This window comes from Lepisosteus oculatus, chromosome 4, assembly GCF_040954835.1.
Source record: "Lepisosteus oculatus isolate fLepOcu1 chromosome 4, fLepOcu1.hap2, whole genome shotgun sequence".
NCBI lineage: Eukaryota > Metazoa > Chordata > Actinopteri > Semionotiformes > Lepisosteidae > Lepisosteus > Lepisosteus oculatus.
This window is the reverse complement of record NC_090699.1, coordinates 60,631,940-60,656,616: the sequence shown is the minus strand read 5'-3', so window position 1 is coordinate 60,656,616 and position 24,677 is coordinate 60,631,940. Positions and strand designations below refer to the sequence as shown.

The 24,677-nt window shown below is 37.7% G+C and overlaps 1 protein-coding gene across 1 annotated transcript in view; it reads left to right on the top strand.

Annotated features, from left to right (window-relative positions):
• Window positions 1–24,677, top strand: part of plxna1a (plexin A1a) — a 278,302-nt gene that overhangs the window by 198,248 nt on the left and 55,377 nt on the right. Inside the window, exons 10-11 of the mRNA XM_006631093.3 lie at window positions 4,406–4,606; window positions 24,175–24,271. Coding sequence (XP_006631156.2) covers window positions 4,406–4,606; window positions 24,175–24,271 — 298 coding nt within the window. The remainder of the gene's footprint in view (window positions 1–4,405; window positions 4,607–24,174; window positions 24,272–24,677) is intronic.

Below are 24,677 nucleotides of genomic sequence, written 5' to 3'. Positions count from 1 at the left end.
CGGTTGCAATAAGGGAGCATATATTGTACTGCAAGTTCTGCCTTTATACCAGGAGCAGGTTACATGATTTTCCTCATTCAGATAAAAGATTTCATGGAAGAAATATGTTGTTTCAGTGAACAGTTGTCTTAAACCCAAGCAATTAGACCAATACAGAAATAAGCTGGCTAATTCCAGGAGGTTCTGGAATTTCCAACTGTCTTTACATTAATTAGTTACATTTTGAGATTTGTGTGTATAGTTATAGAGGAGCAATGTTTTTTTGTCTCCACTCAATCAGTATTTGCTCTTTTAAAGCAAGAGTGAAATACGTAGTCCTTTTTGAAAATTTGTAAGCAGTAGCTGTTGTTGCTTTTGGCACAAAATGTGCTGCAGTGGAGGTGATCTGTTTTGCCTTTGGGGTAGTCCTAGAAATGAGAGAGAGGCGCTGAGTAAGGAAAACAAATTAATATGCATCAGGAACATTTCTTTTTCTGTTTGGATTGCTGTTGAATCCCACAGTTTACAAAGTAAGTCTTAGACCCAGAAGGCTTTATTTCTGGTGGAACAGGAGTTCGGTGTATGAATATAAAGCAATTTCTGGCTGGAATGAGAGCTGCTGCCTTTTGCTTTCTGGCAGCAATGGCAGTTGATTAAGGGCAAGCCAAAGAGAAATTAGCAAGAGGCAGGTTGTGGTTACAGATATGAATAAGCCTTGCTGCTGTTTAAATGAGAGTTAACTGTGATTAACCCCTCTGTGTATCCACGGACGCAGTGGGGCTCTGAATAGCAGCAAGTTTGAAAAGAGTTGGCACTATTTTCTCCCTTTCGTGAAAAGAAATTGCGAGTTCAAATATGTTTGTTTAACAAATATCGAAGATGTTTCATTTCCAGTGACATCGACGTCTTTACTGTCCAAAGTTTAATCTGTGGGCACCATCTCCATAATCTAAAGTACCGTGTATGGCAGCCCCCTCCCGATAAGCTTGCGCTGTGTGTAGAGCCTCGAGCTGTGTAGTGAAGCGGGGCAGTCCTGGAGACAGGTGCTGAAATGATCGATTTCCGAGCCTTCGTCATCTCGGCAGTAGTGGTGGCAGCAGTAATGCTGATAATAATGCAGAGACAAGAAGCCGCCTTTCCATTCCCACATAAATAACCCAAGCAGGCGCAGGGCACTCCAAACAGGACAGCCTCAGGATAGACGCTTTCTTTCAAATGTCAGTTTATGTAAAATAATAGGCTCCTTACTGTAGCTTATTGTTCCTCATGAATGGCTCCATGCAGTAAACTCATGTAATCTGCTGGCTCGCCAAATGGTGGCTGCCCTAGCAGAGTAAAGGAAATTGATCAAGCCAGCTGAATTGCTTATGTGACTTCTTAGTTAAGAATTGTTATTGGTAATATTAATGCTGATAATAATAGCCTTAAAAGTAAAGACTACCGTTCATTCACTTCCATTCCCATTCATGGATAAAAAAAAGAATCATTTTGACACAGGTTACATTTTAATGTAGAGCTGTGTAGTGCAGTAATGAATAAACTACCCCCCAATCAAGTAGTCTTTTGGGGGGGAAAAAACTCTCAAATCTTTAAGCTCCTCAATCCTAAAGAATGTAAACCATGGAAAATAGAGACCAAGCATAGCAAGTGAGAATAGAAATGTAGTTTCTTCACTATATTTACACCTGTCTGTATAATTGGACAGTTATCCTTCTCCAATTAGAATGAAACATTCTTAAATTAGTACAGTCAAAATGTCCTAAAGGAAAAAGCAATGACATCTCACAGATCTGGGTAATTTTTGGAGGAACTGAGGACAGCTTCACCCACTGGATGGTTTATGTAGTATAATAAACATTTTATAAAATATTAACCAGAGAAATTAATTTTCATCATCTACAGTATGTTTTTTATTCTATAAATAATATTGTTGCATTTTTAGGTATTTTACACAGATAGATGTAGACTCCTTTTGTCACAGTGTCAGTGGGTTGGCAGATCCCTTTGGAAGATTCACGATATCCCGAAAATCCCTTGGCTGGTTAATAAAACTGTAGTGAGTGATGAATTAGGAGAGTGTGCCCTTCATGCCTTGATTGAAAGATATAGTCGTCAACATCATTTTTTAATAGCATGAGTATTTATTACATAAATTGCTTGTGCTACCCCGATCCTTTCAATATGAAACTAACAAATCTGAAATCTGGTCTGCCATCACTGAAGTATAGCATAGCTTGAAAGAAAAGACTATTTCATTGCAGTCCTTCCATAGGACATAATTCCTTCTTCTACATATTTACTGTATGTGAAATGTTTTAATAATGGGGGAGGGAATTTCTGTTGTCTGCTGTATTTATGTTGTATGCTGTATCTCCCATGCCTTTTTCTACAAAAAAAAATTGTTGACAAGTAAAATATATTAATCTTTTCTCTGTACAATTCTGGAATCTTTTGAAAAGTAGCATATTTTTCTGGTTATGTTCACAGGAAAAATCATTTGTTCCCATTTCTCTTTCACAAGGAAACCTAAAGGTTGTCTTTCAATGAAATATTTTTTGCTTTTTTGATTACTAATTGTGTTTGATCAGCTGGTGAAAGAACTTAAAGAATTAAATAGAGGCAGAAGCAATTAAAATGACAGAAAAAAGACAGTCTGAATACTATATAATGCATTGTAAGGACTTCCAAGGATTTTTTCAAGGTGCTTTTCTTATTGTAGAATTTCAGTGGATATGAAAGAATTAATCTGAACTATTAACCCATTTGCTTTCTGCTGCATACCATAGAAAATCAGTACCATAGAAAGTCAGCTGTTGCTCTCTTGTGGTAAACTTAAGTGTACACAAAATAAGTGACTTTTTAAGGATTATGATTATAAGTTATTTAGCCATTACCTCAAATAATTTCATAATGTGATGTTGCCTGGTATTAGAATACTGTAGCCATGAGGAATAAAAGACCCAAAATGTACATTACAAGACCTGAATTGCTAATTAGAAGTTCTTGAACTATACTGTAGGTTTAGGCTCTTGAGTGGCTTGACTAATAGTCTTTTCAGTAGGATCTTAGGCTGGGTGCTGTAGTCCAGAGATCACCGATTTGTTGGAGCCAGCTGTGACTAGGTACTATATGTGTGTCTAAGGGATTATATCCACAATTTTGACTCTGCCCTTCTGGGGCAAGGTAAATTCAAAGTAAGATGAAGTTTCCTTGCCTTGTCATGCCTCCAATACGACTCTGAGGCTGCAATGCTGTTGATGAGGGTTTCATTTGTTCTCCATCTCATCCCTTCTTTTTAGGTTTGTTCCGTATTCTTGTACTACAAGAATATGGTTTTTGTATCGTGTATCTCCTTAGAAATATACAGTGCATATTCACCTCTTCCATGCTGGAATAAGGGTCCTAGGCAAATGTTCATCCCAAAATTTGTCATATCAAAAGAGAAAAAAAGTGTTTCCTAGTTTTTATAAGGAGAACAAATCTGTGGACTGCATTATAATGCTGTTTAGTTTGTAAAAATCACAAATCTTCACTTTTAGTAAGCCGGAGAGTTTCCTGAAATGGTAACCATTGATAACAATTACATTTTTCATGACCAATGTTGAAAAGGAAAGGATAAGACTTCATAAAGCTGAATGGGCTCTGTCTGCCACTATTGCTGTGAAGAGTGGTCTCTGCTGTTTAGAGGTAGTCACAATTGCATTCTTGGATTTCTCGCTGCCCATGGCTTCTTTCCTTGTAATAAATTGGCTGGCTTAGAGATGCTCATTGCTGAAACATTACCTTAATAATTGGTATTACTCAGAGACCTTGGTGCATTTTGCTAATTCTAAAACAAGTAGTAGTTCTATCCACATGCTAAGATATAAATCATCCCATTTTGTTCTAATCCAATGTTGGCCTCTCCCATGGAACTCTTTCATTTGATTAAACTGCCTTTCTCCCCCCAAAATATGAGCATTTGTTTCCTTTTTTTTAGATAATCACTAAATCCAGGCTCTTCAAAACAGGTTCTCCAATTGTTACTTGGGAAAATATTACTTTTAGGAGGCTACAGTCAAAATGTATATTACTGTTTGGCTTTAGAAAATGTAAAATTTGCAAAAAAAAACTGCCAGAATCTAAATTTGAAGATTTAACCTCAGAGAGCTTTTTCTTTCTGGAAAGCTAGTTTATAGAAAGTTTATAGTTTATAGAACATTTATAGAAACAGTAGTTTGAAGGGTTAGTATTGTTGGATACATAAAGCCCAATTAATGAACAATTTTTCACATTATTGGATGCCAGAGGAAAATTTGGGTTCAGTAACAGTTTGCGGTCATCTCACATCACATGCTGTACTATTCGAGTGGCTTGTCGAACAAAAAGCTTGTGAATTTCGGATGTTGCACCCACTGAAAAGCTGCTCTCCTCTCTGTTTTCACAGGACTGCCCTCAGATCCTCCCATCTACTCAAATCTACATCCCAGTGGGTGTCGTGAAGCCCATCACGCTGGCAGCCAAGAATCTCCCACAGCCGCAGTCTGGCCAGAGAAACTACGAGTGCATCTTTCACATCCAAGGCACGGTCATCAGTGTCACAGCTCTGCGCTTCAATAGCACCAGTATTCAGTGCCAGAAAACCTCGGTGAGTTCCGTGCCCCCTTCCAGAACACCTCTGAAGAGCTGCTGCTGTCTCACTTAGGCAATAGTACATCTGTCACAGAATATGCTATATTAGCGGGGCAGGGTATGCGTTATCATTAAGATATCACTCTCCCAAACAAGTAACAAGTATAGTATTACAGTATATCACAACTATACAATCATTATTAAGTCATTTTCAGTATAAACAAGAATATACAATATAACAGAACTCGCTCTGTGCCGAAATGTGCAATAAGTGGATACATTAGCAAAAGTGATAAATTTAAGTTTGAAAGCGGTTTCATTTATAACATTTAGAGTTGATGATCCCATTGCAAATATAACCTCTATGGTACCGGTTTGGGCTATTTAATAGCTGAATGTTCTAAGTGGAGTACAGTAGGTATACCACTGTATGTTAGAAGATCTGAAGAACATGAAGTTCTCCTTAATTAAAGATGGATGTTTAGAGGTTATATGGAACAATAAGCCAAGAATATTGTTTGTAATAATTGTTTTGCTCTTGTGTACAGTAGAATCAGACCAATGTTAAGAAGACAGTTACAATTCTACCAGGTACAATGAGAGGTATTTTTTTTGCTTCATCCAGTTTTGGACAAGCTAATACAGGTACATTTTAGTACCTTTGGATAGGCATTACAGTTTTGTCTGATTCATATAATCCGCTAGAACTCTGACAATCACCAGGTTAGGAAAAGATGCCGAAGACAGAGGACAGGCATTTTATTTAAATTTGTGTCCAGAGTTTGGAAAGTTTAAGATCATTCAAAGAACATTTTCAGAATGTATTTTTAAAAAATACACTTGGATTACAAAGAGCACTAGGAAGCAAAGTGCAGAATTGTTTCAGCATTTAGACAGTTCTCAAAGACACAGGAGAAAATTAAATAAGATGTTTTTTTGTGGAGAAGATAGATTACAAAAATCCAGCTCTAGCATCCTGTGTCCTTTTCATTTTGATTTTCAAGATGGAATTTTTATTTGTTTCACAATCTTCAGCATTTTATTTTATTTTATTTTTGTTAAGTCTTGCCTTGCAAGAATATGTGTGAAGCTAGTATGGAGAGTAAAAGGGGGGATGAGGTTTTTTTTTACTTTCATTTACTCATGCTGTGGAAATTCTTAGAACTACTACATTATCCTGCTGTATCTCCAACAGACCATTTCCAGCCAAGCCCTTTCTTCATCTTGGCAGCTGGATCATCTTATCCAAACTAGTTATCCTGCTCATTGCTTTTGAAAAATGGTTTGTTTAAGCTGTGCTCCTGCTCAACCCTGCTTCGTCAGGATAGACCATATTTCTGTACCTCTTCAACTCCACCCCGCAGTCACCCCATTTTTCTTTGTCTCTTCTCTCACAGTTTGGCTGACTCACTGGAGGTATTCACTATTAAAAAGAAGGGAGAAGGTCAATACGAAAAAAGAAAGCTAGGTGGGCAAAGTGGGAGGATTTGTCGGGGGCAGTTGAGGTGCGAAGGTGTTTTGGGGATTTTGTAAAGCTCATTGGATGTGTATAGTGCCCAGTCTCCCCAGTGGTCTCTGCCTGTTCACACTTGTTATTCTCACTGGGAAATGTAGAGTCCTGTGATGAATTGGCTATGCTTTACCTAAAGGATGAGAGGGGGCCAAAGTGGAATGTGTGATACAGGGCTCTTTGACAGCCACGTTTTCTGCTTGATACTCTAACATAGCATGTTAACTTTTGTTTTGACTTGCAGTTAACAGACTGTCTGCCTCTTGCCCGTTTCATTGTTCTTAGCTTTTTCTTCAGGGTCTTGGCAAAAAACACAATCTCAGTCATGGATGAATTGCTATTATAGAATGCAAAAAATCTTAATTTTGAGCCAATTTACAGTTCAGTAGATCAGTTTTGCTGCAGCATGGACATAAATTAGGTGTTGTTGATTTCAAATGATTTTCAAAAATGAGGACCTGGAATTAGTGGCTTTAATTGCATTGTTGCGAAGAGGGGTTAGGAAAATAGAGAAATCCAAAAACTGGCCAAGCAGGATAACAAATAATAAAATAGTTATAACCCCCCAAATAATATACCACACAGGTTGGTATAACTAGAGACACTTGATTTCTTTGTTTTCTGGCACAGATTTGGTGAAAAGAAGAATAAATCAGTTGCATCGGGTTTCAAAAAAATCTTAACAATGACAATGATGCACACTAAGCAATACTACACAGCATACAATTTACACTGCTTACAAACAAGATATCCCAAAGTCCTGACCAACCAGAAAACCCCCAGATTGATACCAGGTATTCAAAGATTCTGTACAATACCAACGCAGGTCAGAAAGAGATAAACCTGCCTTATAAACTAAACAGTATACGACCTGCAGTTAAATCTCTCTGTATAAATTTGGATACTGCAAAGTGAAGAGGAAATCTGTCTCCCTATTCTAATAATGCATACATTAACCAGGAGAGGCCATTTCTAACCTAGGAATTTTCTATACAGGATATTGGTATTCTAAAAGTCAAAGTTCTCTTAAGAAGATTCATTTACTTAAATCTGTCCTTTACAGGTGATATGACAAGGACCTCTCACCTAGCACATGCTTTTTGCTCTTTCCTTCTGTCTTTCTTCCTTTTACCATGTCCTTCCCTGTCTCTATCTGCCTGCCTATCTATCTGTCTTTTTCCCCTGTTCCTCAACTGTTTATGACCCTTAATCATTTGTCCATAATTTCATTAGCCAGTGTAAACATGACCATCCTTTTCATCAATGTGTCTCAGACCCCATACAGGTCCTCAACCACCTCAGTTCTTTTCTTGCTTGGGAGTTCGGGAGAATTATAAATGTTAACACGAGCTACTGTAGGTGTTGGACCATTGTCTCTAAATTCTTAGACAACTGAAAATCCCTTTTCATTATGTGTAACGATATTAATGCTATGATTGACAAAAACGGCTTGCATTTGTAAGTGCATTAATCTCAAAGAATCGTGCTATACTCATATGGGCATTCACATCAACCAATTAATTGCAGTACCTACTTTGTTTGTACTGTATGTTTTTAGTCTAAATCTGTCCTCAGTTTTACTGTTCCATTGATAACATACATTGTGTATAATGTAACCATGGGACTGTTCCAAACCTAAAGCCATTATGGCATAATGTTATATATATTTGACAGCTGAATGCCCTTTGGTTAAAGTCTTTATTGACAACTATTACAGGGATGGAAGCTCAAAAGGTTTCTGACAGAAAGCTAATTAAAGTCTTGGAGCTTAGAAGCAGTACCTTCTAAAGAGGCATTTATTGACTATTTGCTATTCTAGCTTGCTATTTGCAAACAGCAGCAGAAAAAAAGGTTCGCATTCTTCGCATTGCTGTATCTTTAAACGATGTTATTTTGTATAATAATACTGAAAGCAAAATGCATTTTCTTCACTGGTTCTTGTATTTTGTTAAACTGAAAATGTCTCTTTTTTAACGTAAAAAAACATAATGCATCCAAATGGCGACAGCTTCATTGAATCCCACAAGCAACACAACAGCTGCCATTACCACTGAGCTGACACTGTCTCTTGTCACTTAGGATAGCATAGCGTTTGCTAATTGTTACACATTACTTCACACCAAACTTTGCCCTGTCCTTTTTGTTGATTATTCACTTGTTTTCCAGCTGTCCTGATTCAAACCCTTCGCAATATCCAGATTTGCCTAATGGCAACATCTGACACTCTGGAGTCTTTAGAACGGAAGCCTCAGCATGGATCATTTAATGTTCAACCCCTGGAGAGGGTATCGCTTTTGTCACAACCATTTAGTGCTGCATCCAACTATGCTGCTAAGATAGGCTACCAGAAAACCTATAATCCTGGCAAAGTTCTATGCATCTCATGTTGTTTCACCACTGTCAGTGTTATCATGGTTTGTTCTTTGGGTCTGTCCTGAGTTTACATTCCCTGTGCCTTATAAATGTAGCGTCAATGAAAATTCAGTCTGCTGAAAGGGTTGAAGCACTTGGTCCTATATTAGTTTATAATTTAGCATCCAGAATAATTCACTTTACCTGGATAAATGCACAATTTATGCCTATATAACAGTGAAAACAACAATCTGTCCTAATGGCACTAGATTGGATTCCTTTTTAAGTAGTTCATGTTGCTCTTTATACTGTATACTGCCTATACATTAGCCATGGCTCTAGACAGACAGATAACAGGATGATGTTTTTAACATCATTCTGTATTCATTGGCCTCCTGATAGTAATGTCTTGCATCGACTGGAGGTTGTGAAAATGTCCATGTCTACTGTATAAATTTTTCAGTAGAAAGCACATAAAGGAAAAAAAAAAAAGAATGAAGGAAACCTGTGCTTGCTAATCGATTGAGTAAACAAGGGGATGTTAATCCTTGGTTTAGCCTGCTGTGAACTGCAGGCAAGTGTATCGTTTGTACATTAGCTCATTGCCTTTCAATGGGAAATTGCATTCATCATGCTTGCTGACTGTTTATAGAGAGGGCTGCCATTGACTAGACTCTTGTCTGTTTGCAAAAGACTGGCTTCACTTCATCAAGGAGGAGTAAGGTGCATCAAGGGGAACAGGAGGTGTAAGGCTTGGGGCATTTCATCAGGAAAGAGAATATCTTGTTTCTTAATAGCATATTTCACCAGGAGATGTCTTTCTAGAACTGAAGTTTGATAATAACATATTACACATACTCTTCTAAAGATTCAGTGTTTTATATGCATAACTGTAATTTGGAGAAAAAAAAAGCTTCATTTATTCATTGTGGGTTGATTCATTATTTATATAATGTGGAGCACAAGATGTTTGAAACTACGTTGTAGATCAGCCAGATTGCAATAGCTTCCTTTTCATCTCTGAGGAGAGGCTGCTATGGTGCTTGGGTATTCATTACAAGTAATCCCATCTCCACTAGAATATTAAAAAAGGATTCATAAATGGGCTTAATTCTTCTAAAAATACTAAAATTCCATTAGGAAGAGGCTCAAAGGACAATTGCCCCAAAAATCATTTGGTACTGGTGTAAGCAGTAATAAATCTTTATACAGTTAACTCTCGGTTTAACAAACTCAAAGAGGGGAAGGGGTGTCCGTTATCATAATTTTTGGTTTAATAGACAATCAGCTTTTTATAGCCTTAAAATATAGGCACACATATATGATCACTGGATCTTAGACCTTGATCTTTTATAACAATTTGAGTGAACATAGTCAATGAAAAATTGTTCCACGCATCTTAAATACACTGTATAGGGCACACTTCATATTTCTGAATTTCAAAGCTATGTAGTTCTTATTTGTGCTTTATTTCAATATTTGTGAGTTTTCACATTATTGTGTGGAAAGTTGAGTATTTCTGATTTTACAGATGAAAATTCCCTGTTGTTCACTAAACGCAAAGAGATTTCAAGTGAAGTCTTTCAAAACAGGGGTTTACTGTTCAAGATGTAAAAAAAAACATGTTTTTATTTTAGAAAAAAATAAAAACAGATTGTTTTCTGTTGGTGCAAGTCTCAGTCGAGTTCAGTCTAGTTACACTAAATTGAATACTTGATTTCCAAAGTTACCAAAAAGGTACAGGTGAGTAAGTAAGGTAAAGACCACTAAAAAGGAAAACCTCAAACGTTGACACTGACTAGCTGTTACAATGACAAACTCAATATTCCTTGTAGTAAAATGAGAAAACATGGTACTGAAAATGGTACTGTTTATATTCTATAAACATAAAATATTACTTAAGTGAAGAGTGGACATTACGTTGCAACAGCTGAAATAAAGTGCAAAATTTCATTTTGTTTGTTTAATGCATACACAGATCAATAGAAAGGATCTGAAAATGGTAAGATAATATCTGAAGAGGCTTTAGAGAGAATAGTTCTCCTGAAGATAAATAGCAGAGCTCCCTACCGCTCCTTCCTTCCAAGAAGAAGAAACAGAAAAAGAAAAAATCTTGTTCGGAATCTTCCCTACATCTATCTTTCCAGCAGCTGCGTTTAAACTGAAATGAAAAGTATCAGGAGAGTTTGATAGGATCCAATTAAAGTGGTGCAGATAAAATGATGATGAATTGCAGTTTGGCTGGCAGGAGACGCGGTGTACATTACGGCTGTCCCCGGACTCGGAGAAAAAAAGAAGTTGAGGTCATCAAATAAGAGGAAGAATTAGGACACAGCTGTAGCACTGCTGTTGTTCTCTCAGAAAGGGGGGAAAAGCACCTATAAAACAAAGCGTTGCTGCAGGGCTGCACTTATTACCTCCTTTACTGTATGTTTTCTAATGGCACACTCTTCTCTTGTCATAGGATAGTTTACCCAAAGGTTGTTAGAACGGGAGATTGCTAAGAGATGTTGAGATTTTTGAGTTCAGTGTGCCTATTTCAGGATTTACTCTAGAATTCAAGCTTTATACCTCTCGTAGTTTGCGCATGATGAAACGCAGAGGATTGCTGATGTCTTCCAGATGCACCTATGCACATTATCCTTGTATAGAATAAGCCAACCAACAGACACTGCCAAGATATAGATCGAGGGATGACCAGTGTTTTAGTTTCAGAGAATTCATTTAACAGCAGGAGAATGTTACTTATAAGGACAGAAATAATGAGCACTAATTGTTTCCATATGGAATGGAATAGAATGCTTGAACCTTATTAAAAATGTGGAAATAAGATAATGACTGTTCCAAATACTGCTGACTATTTGTCTTATTCTGTATCCGTTCAGCAAAAATGAACATTACAGATACAGAGACCCAATTAATTATGAAAGTTAAATATGCCCTTTCATGACTGCATTTTTAAAAACAACTTATTAAAGGTGGTTGTGGAGGGATTTTAATAAGATGAGTCCCTGGGAACCTTTCTGCAGAATTTGTTACATTGTGTCTATTTTAATTTCACCTCAGCAGCATTCAGTAAATTGCCGGCTGCAGTACCACCTTGAAGTGCTAGTAGGGTTTATTGTATGAGGCGCCATCTTTTGGCCATGGATTTAACCTCATCAGCTTGTGCTCATCATTAGATATCCCATGGTGCAATTCAAAACAGTCGGTGTAAGTGAAGCTGTGGTAGTAGCTGAAATGTAGTTTAAGCTTTCTCAGTCTGGCGTATCGAGCCTTAACCCTCTTATTCAAATGTCTGTGTAAAGCTTTTTTTTATATGCTGTTCGCAGAGGTGCCTGTACAAAGCAATTGCTGCATGCCATCCCTGGGTTGTCCTACCTGTAAAGCACTTTTGGGGTCCTTTGGGGACGGAAAGCGCTGTATGTAATGCAAGGTGGTGTTTTTAAATAGCAAGGTATTTGCAAGATTTTTTGCTGTTGTCAAAATCGGAGGAAGCTGGCTGCTGAGTACATCTTTTCGTGGAGAAATTATTTTTCAGAGACTGCCAAGGGAGACTGAGGAAGCAAATCAGCCAAATAATGAGGGACAAGCCATTAGGAAGAGACCCACAGAAGCCTGTCTTTTCGTGAGCCGTGAGCGACAGAGTAGTGGGTCCTCAGCTGTGTCCAGATGCTGTGTTCATTTGAGCGGATCTTTTTTTTTTTCCTCCCGTTCTGCCCTGCAATAACTTTTCTCTTTTTTCTCATGCGTCCGGTGTTGACAGGCTTGCACGGCTGCAGCCTGCTTCTGTCCCATTGAACATGGTCTAAATAAAAATTAATTGCTACGTGCTATCAGCATATGGCAGCCTTATGCACGGCCCTATGCATTTGAAAACACCTCGCGTCAGGTTTATGTAAATTTCCCCTGTGACTCTTCCTAATTAGCTGTATCATGAACAAAGTTAAAGACTCAAGTCGTCACAAAGGGAGAGAAATCTTTTGCTACTCTGTTTTGAAATGCTCTACATATCAAAACATATTTACTAGTTTTAATGTGACTGCCACATTTGTCCACAGTGATTTTGAAGGGTTACAGTAATCTGAACAATAGTTGTATATACTGTACAGGTGTTTTAATGGCATCAGGGTAATAAATTACGTGATGGAAGAAAAATACTGCAGTTCAGATAGTCCAGTGCTGAATGTTACAGTGCTGGAAACAATAGGAATATGGAGTGTAGTAAAATGTTTCGTTATTGCATACTGTAGCAGCAGTCATTATGTGTGACAGCTTTTCTACAACTGCAGTCTGAATGAGGGCATTTTGGAGAGACATGGGAAGTTGATTTGAGACTACAGTCCCTATTACTAACTAGAAAGAGTAGCAGGCAGTAGCTGTGTAGCTTTTGTTGGGCAGACCTGTATTTAATGACCACTGATAGTCCTTTAAAATCTTCTTGGGATCCTGCTGAATTTTTCAGATTTCAGCACTGTTCCTTCTAGTCTCTGCCATTCATGCTGGGGTGAATTATTACTCAATCTTTTTTGGACTTTAGTTCTACAGGACGACTGCTTCCTGTGCTGTTTAGATGTGATCACCCCAAAAAAGAATTATTTTATTTACTTTTTTTAAAGAAAAGAAATTGCTTGTCACTCAGCTTCACCCCTATGATCTGTGGCACTGGTGTAATAAGGACCTTGTGTGCTCCTTACTTTGAAATGTGCAGGTGCCATTGCTCATTCTGTCAGTCTCTCAGTGCCTACGATGGAGTTAGCATTGATGGGAGGAGGTACGTTACTCCAGCTGACAATGCTACGTGCTCACAGATGCCCAGAGAGTCATGGTCTCTTTTGCTGAAATTTGACGACAGATACCATGCCCCTATCACACTCATCCACTGCCAGCGGTGGTCAGTTGTGCCTTGCTGCTTGGGGATCCCCAGTTGGCTTTGGGTAAAAGACAAGAATTGTCTATTGTCCAGACAAGAATCTGCTGGATCAGGAGTATATGCCTGAACCTGCACTCTAAATGAGCCACTTTTCTGGTTTAGCAAAACAGCTACCCTTCAGCAAATGTTACATGAAGGCTAGCTATTTTTAAGTGAATAATAAAGCATGTGTATGTCCCAAGGTGTGCCTTGGTGCATGTGATTATTTTATTTTACATTAAAATTCAAAAGACATTTGTGTTGCATTCTTCCCCTTTAACATCAATCTGGGGAGTCAGAGCAAAAAAAGATTGCACTAAGTTTGCAAAAGCCACTAATGCATGCAGTCAAGATCAGTGAAGCATTCTGATGTAGCTACAGTACAAAACCCTCACGTTTAAGATTCATGTCGAGGAGTAACTTAAAAACAAAAAGGTAATATAAATGTAAATTTGTTTTCCAGGATAAAGCAGAAATATTCAGGAGTTGGAATTTTGAAATTTCAGGGAGTGCAATTATTCAATCTGCAGATTTTCAAAAGAAATAAATTTGCTGTGAGAGTTGTTTTTAACAGCTTATCTTTAGTATTCAAGAATATACATATACATATCTCTATTGCAAAATATCTAAAAAAACTACTGTGGTGAATTCTCACTGTGCAGCGTGCAGTCCTTGGTGGCAGACTATTTTTAGGCTCTTGCAGGTACTCTTTCAAAATGAGTAATTATCTGCATGTGACCTACGGAAGTTTTTTTTTCAGAGCAGCAGCTTGCCTTTTTTGTTAGCATCGGCACTTTTTAGATGTGGGATCTTTGTTTTGGTAGGATTTTATCTTGTTTAACCTTTTTTCCTCTTGATGTGTAGTGCTTTGGATCTTAGAGGGAGATGACATCTGGCACTGTCTGCTCTACTCAGCTTCATCCAAATCAAGGCTTGTTTGTAACATAATGTTTTTTTCTTTGCTTATTGGCCCTGTATACTTTTTCACCAGCTCTCCATTAGATAGAAAGTGATTTGTTTCCATTTTTTGTTTTTGATAAAGACTAAAACTGGTATTGACAGTCTCTATCAAGGCTTCTTGTAGTCTGAGACTAAAAAAACAGTTTTCCATTGTTTTGTCGGCAAGTAGCCAATGAATGTACAGTAGCACACCCTACAACGTAAATGTTGAGGTATAACTTTTCATCTGAATGTTTCCTGCTGAGTCTCCCCTTTTGTCCTTGTGGTCCATCTTTACAACATCTCTTTTGTATTTATCTTCCCTGTCAGCTATAACGACATGCATTTGAATTTTGTATTTGCTTTCCATTCATCACTGCTTTTTACTCAAAACAGTGAAAAACGTATCTCCATTTTAGATTAGTGATTAAATTACGTGTATGGATGGAACAAAGAACGTGAAGAAATTAACTCAGTTAAAACAACAGCTATTATAATGGGCAATGAACTCCAAAAGTGAAACTATAAGTTAAAGTATATAAACCATTAAAGAATAAATCTCTTTGTTCTCATATTGGATGGAACCAAGGGTCTTCACTCTTATGTATGGTAGAGTGCCTGTGGTCACTGTATTCCTAGAGGCATTCAGAAGTGAATCTTCTCAAAGACCGTCCCCTGGAGAGACATTTCTTATAGATTGGGCAGTAGCTCAGGAGGTCTTTTACTCACATCAAATTTCAAGACTTATATTTGCACTCAGTTTTCTTTATTGGCTTATTTTGTTTTGTTATTCATTGTCTTTGGAAAATGCAGTATTTGTTGTTTATGGAACTTACATTGGCACTCCTTTGATGCCTTAGCTTACAATCTATATTGAGTTGATGGCCTTATGAATGTTGGTGTTTGGGTTGTAGGCCAGTTCATAAAACAATTCGTCATATCTGGTGAAAAACATAACTGATTTGGTGTTAATGTTAATTATTACATATATAAATAGTTTGTCTGACCGTAATGACCTGAGAATGTGGACAGTTTCCACAAAATAACTTAATGGCTGCATTAGGCAAGGGCAAGATTTTCATAAATCCGCCCTTAGCATAAAGTTGCCTGGGGTAACCTAGCGTGCTAAGAAGAATTATTCATCAGTGATGGAGATAAATGCTTTAACAATATCTGTGCCAGGACCTTATGTACAAAAATATTTCCATACCTATTCATCTGTGGGGTAAGAGCATTTATTTGACCTAATTTAATGAGATTCTATAGTACTGTATCTCACTCTTCCAGATCGTCTGTGGATGCAGTATTACCAGTGAGGACTTGCGCTGCTTGTCCACTTTTTTTTTTACTGACCTTAATATATAACCATCAGATGATGTACTAGGTTGCCTAGCAACGCCCGAGGCCTCAGTTTCCCCAGAAGATTTAGATAGCTTCTAAAACTGGTGGCTTCTGCAAACTGGTATCGAACAATCAAGAACTCGCACTCTTTCAAAGAAAGCCTTATCTGATCAGAAAAGTGGTTGTCCTGAAGGCATTGTGGGGAGCAGAAGGAGCTGTAAATATAGCATATTTGTAGGAGGTGCTACTCCCTTCTTGACAGATTGAAGGGAGGATGAGGAATAGGCATTTTGGGACCCAAGAGCTTTATATCAGTAGTCCTTCAAAGCAGAATAAAAGCATGTTATCAAATGGAGTTCATTTCAGGATTGTCACAAGCAATTGTACCACCTAGTTGTTACACTGCACTTTTATAAAGAGTGTCTGTTTAACTCTACTGGTACTTTACAGTAAAAAAATAAAATAATTTTTTTGACAGGGCTTTAGCCGTCACAGGGTTAAATCCAGTTTGGTCTAACACTGAAGCCTCAGGAGATGATTGGTAAGACTGGGTGGAATAAAGTGTTGAATCCACTTGCTTCATCATACGATTTGATCCACAATATTTGATGCCAGATGTCTTCTAGCATTCTCTAGTTTTTTTAACATATAAAATAAATTTTGCTAAGTTCTGTTGAGAGGTTTGCTCTTTCAGATCTCTTTTCAGATGCCTTTTGTATGCACAGAGACAGGGAGATAGAACTGGTTTTGTCGTATCTTTGTGAGAGTGTACACACATGCATCAGGAACATTTAATTAAAAGTAGTTTTAGGTAAATTAAGCCTTTCTAATTAGAATCAGTGCAAATGCAGCTAAGCATTCCACGCTTGATTTCCTCATCCATCAATTATGGAACAGTTCCAGTTAAGATCTTATTAAAAAGCATGAGAAAATATGTGCAGGTTTATGTAGTTTGTTTTTCCTCAGAGTGTAAATCTGGTGCCATTATTTATGAATTGTTAATTCTAAATGGATCAAACATCAGCTGATGTTTTTTTAAAGATCACTATCTTTAAAATAATGATAATCATAATAATAATGATCTAATCTTCAAAGATCAAGATTAGCATTTTCTAAATACATTTGATAAGGTAATCTTTCAGGCCGACTGAAATACTTGACCCTCGAGAAATATTCTTGTTTTGAGTAAATGTGCAGAGACGCAGTTAAAAACTTATTTATGCTTCATCAGTACAATTTGTGCAGGAGCCTGAAGCTTGTACAATCAGAGATGGATCAAACTGTTTCAAACATTGCTATGAAAAGGCCATATGAACTTGAGATAGAATCTCCTTTTCTTAAAATGAAAAGAGACAGGAGCGGATTCATCAAATGGAAGCTGTCAAATGGGTCTATCCACTAGAGCATTCTCAAGAGCCTGGGTCTTCTGGCCAATACTTTGGTCCATGACAATGGCCTCTGACCTCTGCCGTTACTGCTGCTTGTCTGCCTCATGATTACAGAGCACTGCAGCCCAATGGGAAGAACCCAGAGGATAAGGTCAAGTTCCTGTCTCACAACTGTCTGCAAAGCATGGTTGCTGAAGCCCAACCTAATACTGATGAGATTATCCTTGAAGTAACAGAATTGTTTAGCTTCTTTTTGCCTTTCCTCAAGGAGACCTGCCTTGACTTTCTGGACATCTACATTGCAGACCAGTTACTTTTTTTCCCTCAAAAACAAAGATGTTATTGTAATACCAGTTAAGCACTTTCCTTAAAACTGGTGAACACCTAAATATATAACTAGTTTCAGCTAGTTCTTGGACCCAGAAGATAAAATGAACAGTGGTGAAGGACTGATTACTTTGGGACAAACTTTACTTAGTTTTTCCACCCAATTTCAAGCAATAATGATGTTATTGACCCCTGGTTGGCTTTTCCCAGGTCACAAGTGATTTAGATAAATAGTATGTGTGGGAAGTTGATTCTCAAATTCAGCATCTCACAAGGACTTCCAAAAAATGAGAATTTTTTCCTAATGTTGACAGAGAACTTTTTTTCCTGGCACACTGCATCGTGAAAATGAACTCAAAGAAAATTATTGTTGGACTTTATCGATCTAGACATTTCTTGACACATTTAGATAGTAGTGGTAATGTTTTCGTCTGTCAGAAATGAGTCTTTCTCTATTCCATTCCACTGTGATTTTATTTGGTTGGTGCAGAAGGAGTATTGGACTAGTTTGCAAACATTGCATGGGGCTTTTAAAGTACACGAACCAGGGTTCATGGAAATAGTTTTTTACTTAACTTTAACTGTTTTCTGGTATTACTTTTTTTCTCTTAGCTAACCAATAATAATTTGCTGCAATAAGGATATAAGCAGGTCTCATTTCCATTTTCAGGATGTCCTCTGTCTTGCACAGTAGTGACCATACAAGGTCATTACCTACTTTTCTTTTGCTCTTATACCTTTCCAATCAGAATGTAGTGAAAGTACGTTTTCTGGCTTTTCTTTTCTCTGTGTCATCACGAGTTGTTACTATGGTGTTTTCAGTTTGTGGATGTGGGCATTAATACTGATCCAAGGCATTTGATGTAGTTATTTTTCATGTTATTCTTTCAAAAGGTGCCAAGCAGTACAGCAAAGGGATTTTATTATGAGGTTGACTTATTGAAATAGCAATAGCACACTTCAGCCTTTCTCTGTAAATGAAAAAGGTGTTACAATGTTTAGCATTGAAAGGAAGTATATAATTGCTACTTTGCCCCAAACTGTGAGGGCACTTCCACTGTTTCTAAGTTGCATATTTGTCTTTTAAGATCAGTACTTCCATGTTAGATGACTTCAGAAGAAAATAATCTTCTGTCACTTTCTAATGGGTATTTAGGGAAACAGTTTTTTTTTTGTGGTTCATAGCAAAACAAATGTTTTATTTTCTTTTTTAAAATTAGTTTTTCTCCCAAAGTGTTTTAGCATAGAATTTGGACTTTTTTGTTTACTAATTTATTTTTGTTACATCACACCCAGTTTGTTAACAAAACCAATTTTTTTAGTTGTAAATTTAAAACGTAGTTAATGTACTCAAAAATACAAGTCTTAGAAATACGTTTTGGGAAATTCAAATGGAAAATGTGATCGTATCAGCATGAGAAATAAATAATAAAATAACACATTTTAAAATACTTATGTACAGGAAGCACTCGTGGATTCGAAGGGTCTCTTATATGCTGTGGTGGATGGAAGGGAAAGAAAATAATTCAAAGCCTTTTACCATATATTCAAACAATGGGAAGAAACAAGCAAAGGGAAAAGGCATCTTAGTGGATCCATCATCTTATTGCTATGTGGCAATTAAATTAATAAATTATGAGTATTATAGCTTGCTTTGTATTGCAGTGTTTGATTGAGCATTTTAAATTTTTATTTCCTACTGCACCACGGACTTCACGACTTGTGAAGTGCTCTTCAGCTCTGCAGCAGGACTGCACCCTGGTAGCTGGGCTAGAGTGGAAGGCTGGGTTAGTTATCAGTGGCAATAGTAACTCCATCATTAAAAATGCATGGACGTCATGTGAGGGAGTAGGGAGGAGTACTGTAGATAAAAGCATCTTCATACCTTTAATGCAAGTCTCACTGGAACTGACAGGTTTCTCTGGATATGTTTCAAAGTTGTTGTTTTCCCCAGGCCCTGGCAGTGCTTTTGTGTTGATTAGATGAATCCTGGTGTGTTGTTTGGTGTTTACATGTCTGCTGCGATGACCCAGGTTGCGGGGGGAGGTGGTCTTGAGGGGAAAGCTATTGACCCCACAGATCTCCTCTGCAAGCCAGTTGTTAAAAAAAAACAAGGCTGTCTTCCTTGTGTTCTGGCCCAGGGGTCTGTCCTCAGGGTCATGTTAAAAGATCTTGCAGACTGTTCCATGTTTTAATTTTTTTCCCAGGCTGGCTGGGTGGTCTCAAGGGGAGGATGAGCCATGTGTGTGTTTGTTTTGGGGGCTTGTATTTCTTTCAAGGATCTTAAAATTAGTTTACAGCAATCAGAACGTTACCACAGGACATATTCCAACTGTCCTGTTCTGCACTCATTTGCTGCTGAGGTTTTTAGGCTCTTTTTGAGAAGGATGCAGGTTTTCTTTACAAGCTTGTTCTGTCTTCATATCTAAGCTGCTTCTTGTTAGTAGCTTTCTTTTTTTTCATGAGACATAAGGTAGTAAAACTGATTTATTTCCAGTGTGATTCCATTATCCACTTTTCAGTGAGAAATAATTATCTACCTTGTTATGTTAAAAACAAAGTAATGTTTGGTTTCTGCAGATTTTTCAAAGCCAGTGTTTGCCACTTTGTGTCTGTGCCTGGGCATCCTCATAGCATCCAGGGGCTTGTGTTTGACCACCCTTGCCTCACTAATAGAAGCTCTTATCCACTCTGTAGTTAGAACCCAAACTTTATACTTTTGCATTGTACAGTGTACTGTATGTGAAATGAGTGGCAGGAGGCATCTTATGCATGCCTTAGCGGTTCAAAGTGTAACTGCCAATTTGTAGAGCTTGTACATGTGGAGCACTTCTTATCCAGTCCGGCATGTACAGTACAAATCGCACAAGATCACATACGTAGCATTAACCCAGGACTGGTAATCTTGAGACTCCTTTTGTCACTGTAGAACAAAGTGACAGTTGTGTCCTTCTCACACTGCATCCATCTTCCATGAACATCTGGAAGCATAAACTGCTCAACATCAGATTATGGTTTGCTAATGGTCACTGGCTTTTTTTAAAACATACTGTAAACATTAATCCCAGAGGACTTCGGTCACTTACTGTTTAAAAGTTCAGCTCTTACAGTTCATTTTATGGTGTGTGACCCCTTTGAAGATGTTTGAAATTCTATAGAGCATCTGTGGTATTTGGGATCTTTGAATGTCACTTTTGCTTGAACAGCTAGGATTACGAAATCACAGATGAAGGGGAAACAATTATTACTGAAATTAAATTGATCTCCCTCTGCAAAACATTTATCCCTTTTACATAAAGCTGTGAAGATTGTAGTTTTGCAAAAAGAAGTCAATAAGGGCGCGCGCCAGGCTGACTTCTATAGCCAATGGAAGAGATGATTCTGATTGCGGTTTTTCTTGGGTAAAGACTCCGAAGGGTTACAACTGGTGAAGGAAGTGACTAATTCTGGAGGAGCCCGGGCAGGGATGCTAATAAATGTTAGGACAGCTACAGGCTGGGTGCACGTCGGAGATGCGAAGGGCCCAAATGAGACATGTCAGTGTACAAATTGAAAATGCCAATTTCACTTACTCTCCTGCATCGCTCTTCACGCCTAAATTCTGCCACTTATTTCGTGTGTAAATTAATGGCCTCCACTCGGTAATTCAGATCCACCAGCCATCTCCCCCATCTCGTGAGGCTGTAAAAGCAGCTCACAGGCAGATATCAAAGGAAAAGATAGGAGAAGCAGGCCACAAAGAGGAAGATTGCTTCCTTTTTAGGCCCAGCTCTCAGATTATATGCTTTCTTGCCTTCTTCTACATTCTGACCCAGCAAATGCTCATGAATATAAATATAAGCCTTATTAAAAGCTGAACTGTTGCCGTTTCCTGTGAGAAAATGTAGTTATGATTTCAGTAATAAATACAATATTCATGTTTTTTAACGTTGGAAAAGCGCCCTGCCTTTTGGATTGCTTAGGCCATTCTATTTCTTCTCAACCTGCTAATTATTAAAAGGTGTAAAGAACTAGGTTTGTATATATATGAGAACAATTGTTTTAAGAGCAATACTGATAATTCCTTTTGTATTTTTAGAAAATTGACTGTAGACTATTTGTGCTTCGAAAAATACAGCACATTCAAGTTCTTATGACTTGAAAGATCTTCCATAAAGAGTACTTTGCTTGCTTTGTAGCCCCCATGAAGTAAAGAGAGAAATATTTTTTTATGACAGAAATGTTCTGATACCAATGAGTGCAGTGCCAGTACTCAACTTGATGTATATAGCAAATAGAAACAGAGCATGTCTCCACAAATTTGAAAAACCCGATTTCAACTTTCCACCTGAGATTTTTTTTAAAAGATTTTCCTTTCAGTTCAGTACTTTTGCAGCCCTAAAGCTTTCTGAGGAGAAACATTGAGAGGTTCAATCTTACCCCATTGATTCCAGCCCATTTGGGTCTTATTGCCTTTAAGCTGAAAGTTGTAAAAAAAAGTTTTAAAAAAGGAGCTGTAACTCTTAAAATTGTAAGTGTCTGAGTAAGCCGATTCTTTATCAGAGCATTCCTGTGCCGATATTTTTTTGAAGCATTTCTTTTTCTTTGACAAAACAGAGAGCCATGAATCATTCATTTAATCTCCTCTGACACGCCTGTCATTTTCTTTTGAGAGCTGCTCGTATTTGTGCTCCGAAGGAGGTCGTTACCTGTCAGGGAAAATTCTGGCTGCTCTCAGCACCATATTGATCTAGGCCCAGGCAGGGTGTTGCTGCAGAGTTGTGAGCAGAATACTGATGGGAGGAAGAAGGGGAGATGTGCAGGTTTCATCTCTTAGACTGCAAGTTGGCTTCAAAATATTTTTTTACCCCTGCAAGTACTCCTGTCTCATTGGAAGAAGTTACAGTGGTTTAAAGAACCATATTTATGATGACGTTATCATTTTCATTTGGATTTTGTTTTCATATTTGACTCAGTTTTTCAGCATTGTGCATTTTCAGGTGATTCTTGAACAAATATGCATGTTCCTCAGGATTTCAAGGAGCAAGAAAAGGTTTATTTTATGCTGAAAAGAGAAGAAAGGAAATGCAACATGTCTGCTGTGGAGCCTTCTTTGGCTGTGAGGCTTGTGGAATAAACCTTTACTTGTTCCTTTGTAGCCTATGCATGCTGACACAGCTACCTACTTGAACTAACTTTGTGGATTTAATTTGGAATAGTTACTAATACCAAAAAACAGTTGAGCATATGTGAAGAATGACGTACATCTCTCAGGATAAATTTGAATGTCATTTCTTACCGTGGACTACTTATTAATCACTACAAACACTTGCAACTTTTTTGAGTTTTAAGTGTTTATCTCTTGGGAGATTTTTGTTCCAATACCCTTCCACACCCATGCTCTCCTGGCTACATCCTGAAAACAGGTCTGTTGTCTTTTTGCTTTGGCATCTTTAGATTGAGACGATGAAATGTGGTGGTTTGTTGTAGAAATTTTCTTTTGAAGGAAAAATTGAATGCCGTTATCAGAAATGCTCTTGGGAGCATGTACACCACATTCAGTTGTCAATTGTTTTCTTGAATATACAATATACAAAAGCATTGCTATGCACAGTGACATTTTAAAAATGATCACAGCTGATGTTGATTTAAAAATAATGTAACTTACTGTACAACTTTGTTGTAAATTATTTCAGTAGTCCTAAATGAAGTACAGTATATGCACCATATGATTTTCTTTATAGTGTGGCAGTAATTACTAGTGATATAGTGCTCTAACATAGTCAGCTAAGTAAAGAAATAGATATTTCATGCATTAAAGTAAGAATGATTAAAGCTTTGGGTAATATACAGTAGGAAACAGGAACACATGAAGTGCAGATAAAGAGCTTTCAAACACAACTTGGACTAAAGTATAGTTCAGATGTTAACAAGAAGATCGTTAAGTAGTTGATGGTAGTACCAGTAGTACATCCTTAATCGGGCCAGGGTTCAATCAACGACATTGCTGTAACAGAGTGCTTCATAGTAAGTGAGATCTATTTGATAGGCTTTAAATAGTGTTCTCTCAGTGCTTTAGAAAAAATAAGCTCAGCTCTGCCTGTTAATGCTGTGAAACTGAGCCGTTTAATCATGGTTTATAGATGAATTTTCTTAACGATTGCTGCTACGAAGCATGGGCTTTTAATGGGTGCCGTGGGTATTAGTCTGCACTTACAGGAAGATCGGTCATGACATTGCAATACATTGGATTGCAGAGTGATGGCTGCAGTGTGTTAGCAGGACTGTCTTAGCAGGTTAGCTACTGTGCATATTTTCTCGTTTTTCTTTCGTTAGTGAAACTAGGTATCAGTTTCACAAAAGAGTCTCTTGTAAATGTCCCTCTAGTGGAACTCAGGTGGATCTGCTGCACTTCCGCAAAAAGATTTTGAATGGGAACTGTACCATCAGCCACCTGTGGGTAGAGTCTCTGTAGAGCATCACCCAAGATGAAGCACGTTCAGCCTTTTTCAGGGTTTCCTCAACTTTCCATTTGTCAGGGGGAGCTGATTAACTCATCTGACTGTCGTCTGAAGTGCTATCACTTGTACTACAGGCATGGTGTGCTAAAGAATCAAGAAGATCTTGTTTGGTTTTGCATTCAGTATTGTTTTATACTTAATATTTCCGTTGCCACCGCAATGGTTTGAATATTAAACTGAGCTGAGCAAGTGGTGATTAAAAAGCAATTGCTGATATACTGTACAGCATATATTTACATTTAGTAAATTCTGACATTTTGTGTTGTTGAAAACCTGAATGCTATGTAATTGTAATCAATTGACTTTTTCTTACAGTATGTCTATGAAGGAAATGACATCAGTGATCTTCCTGTTGACCTCTCTGTGGTGTGGAATGGAAACTTTGTTATCGACAATCCCCAGAATATTCAAGGTAACAAAAGTAAAATTCTTGAATTAAACTGGTCCTGGAGGCAATGTAGACATGAAGGGTTTTGAAAGGGTTCTGTCAGAAATTACAGGTGACAGGTGGACACAGTGATCTGAGAAATCCAGATAGACTGGATTCTTCTGTTTTCTTAATCTCACTTATGAGATACCTCTGTATGTTTAGAAATGTAGCATTTGTGGTTTGTCATGGAAATTTGACTGTTTTATGTGAAAGTGAGGATACAATGTAAAATGACAGGCCAAATTGCTTTTGTTTTACTGCTCCAATAAAAAGCATCGTTGTAATGACCAGCAAGCTCTGGCACAAAACCATTCATTTGGAACATGTTCATGACCTTTACATCAGGGAGGATTGTAATGTTTGGATTGATATCATCACTGCAATGGCA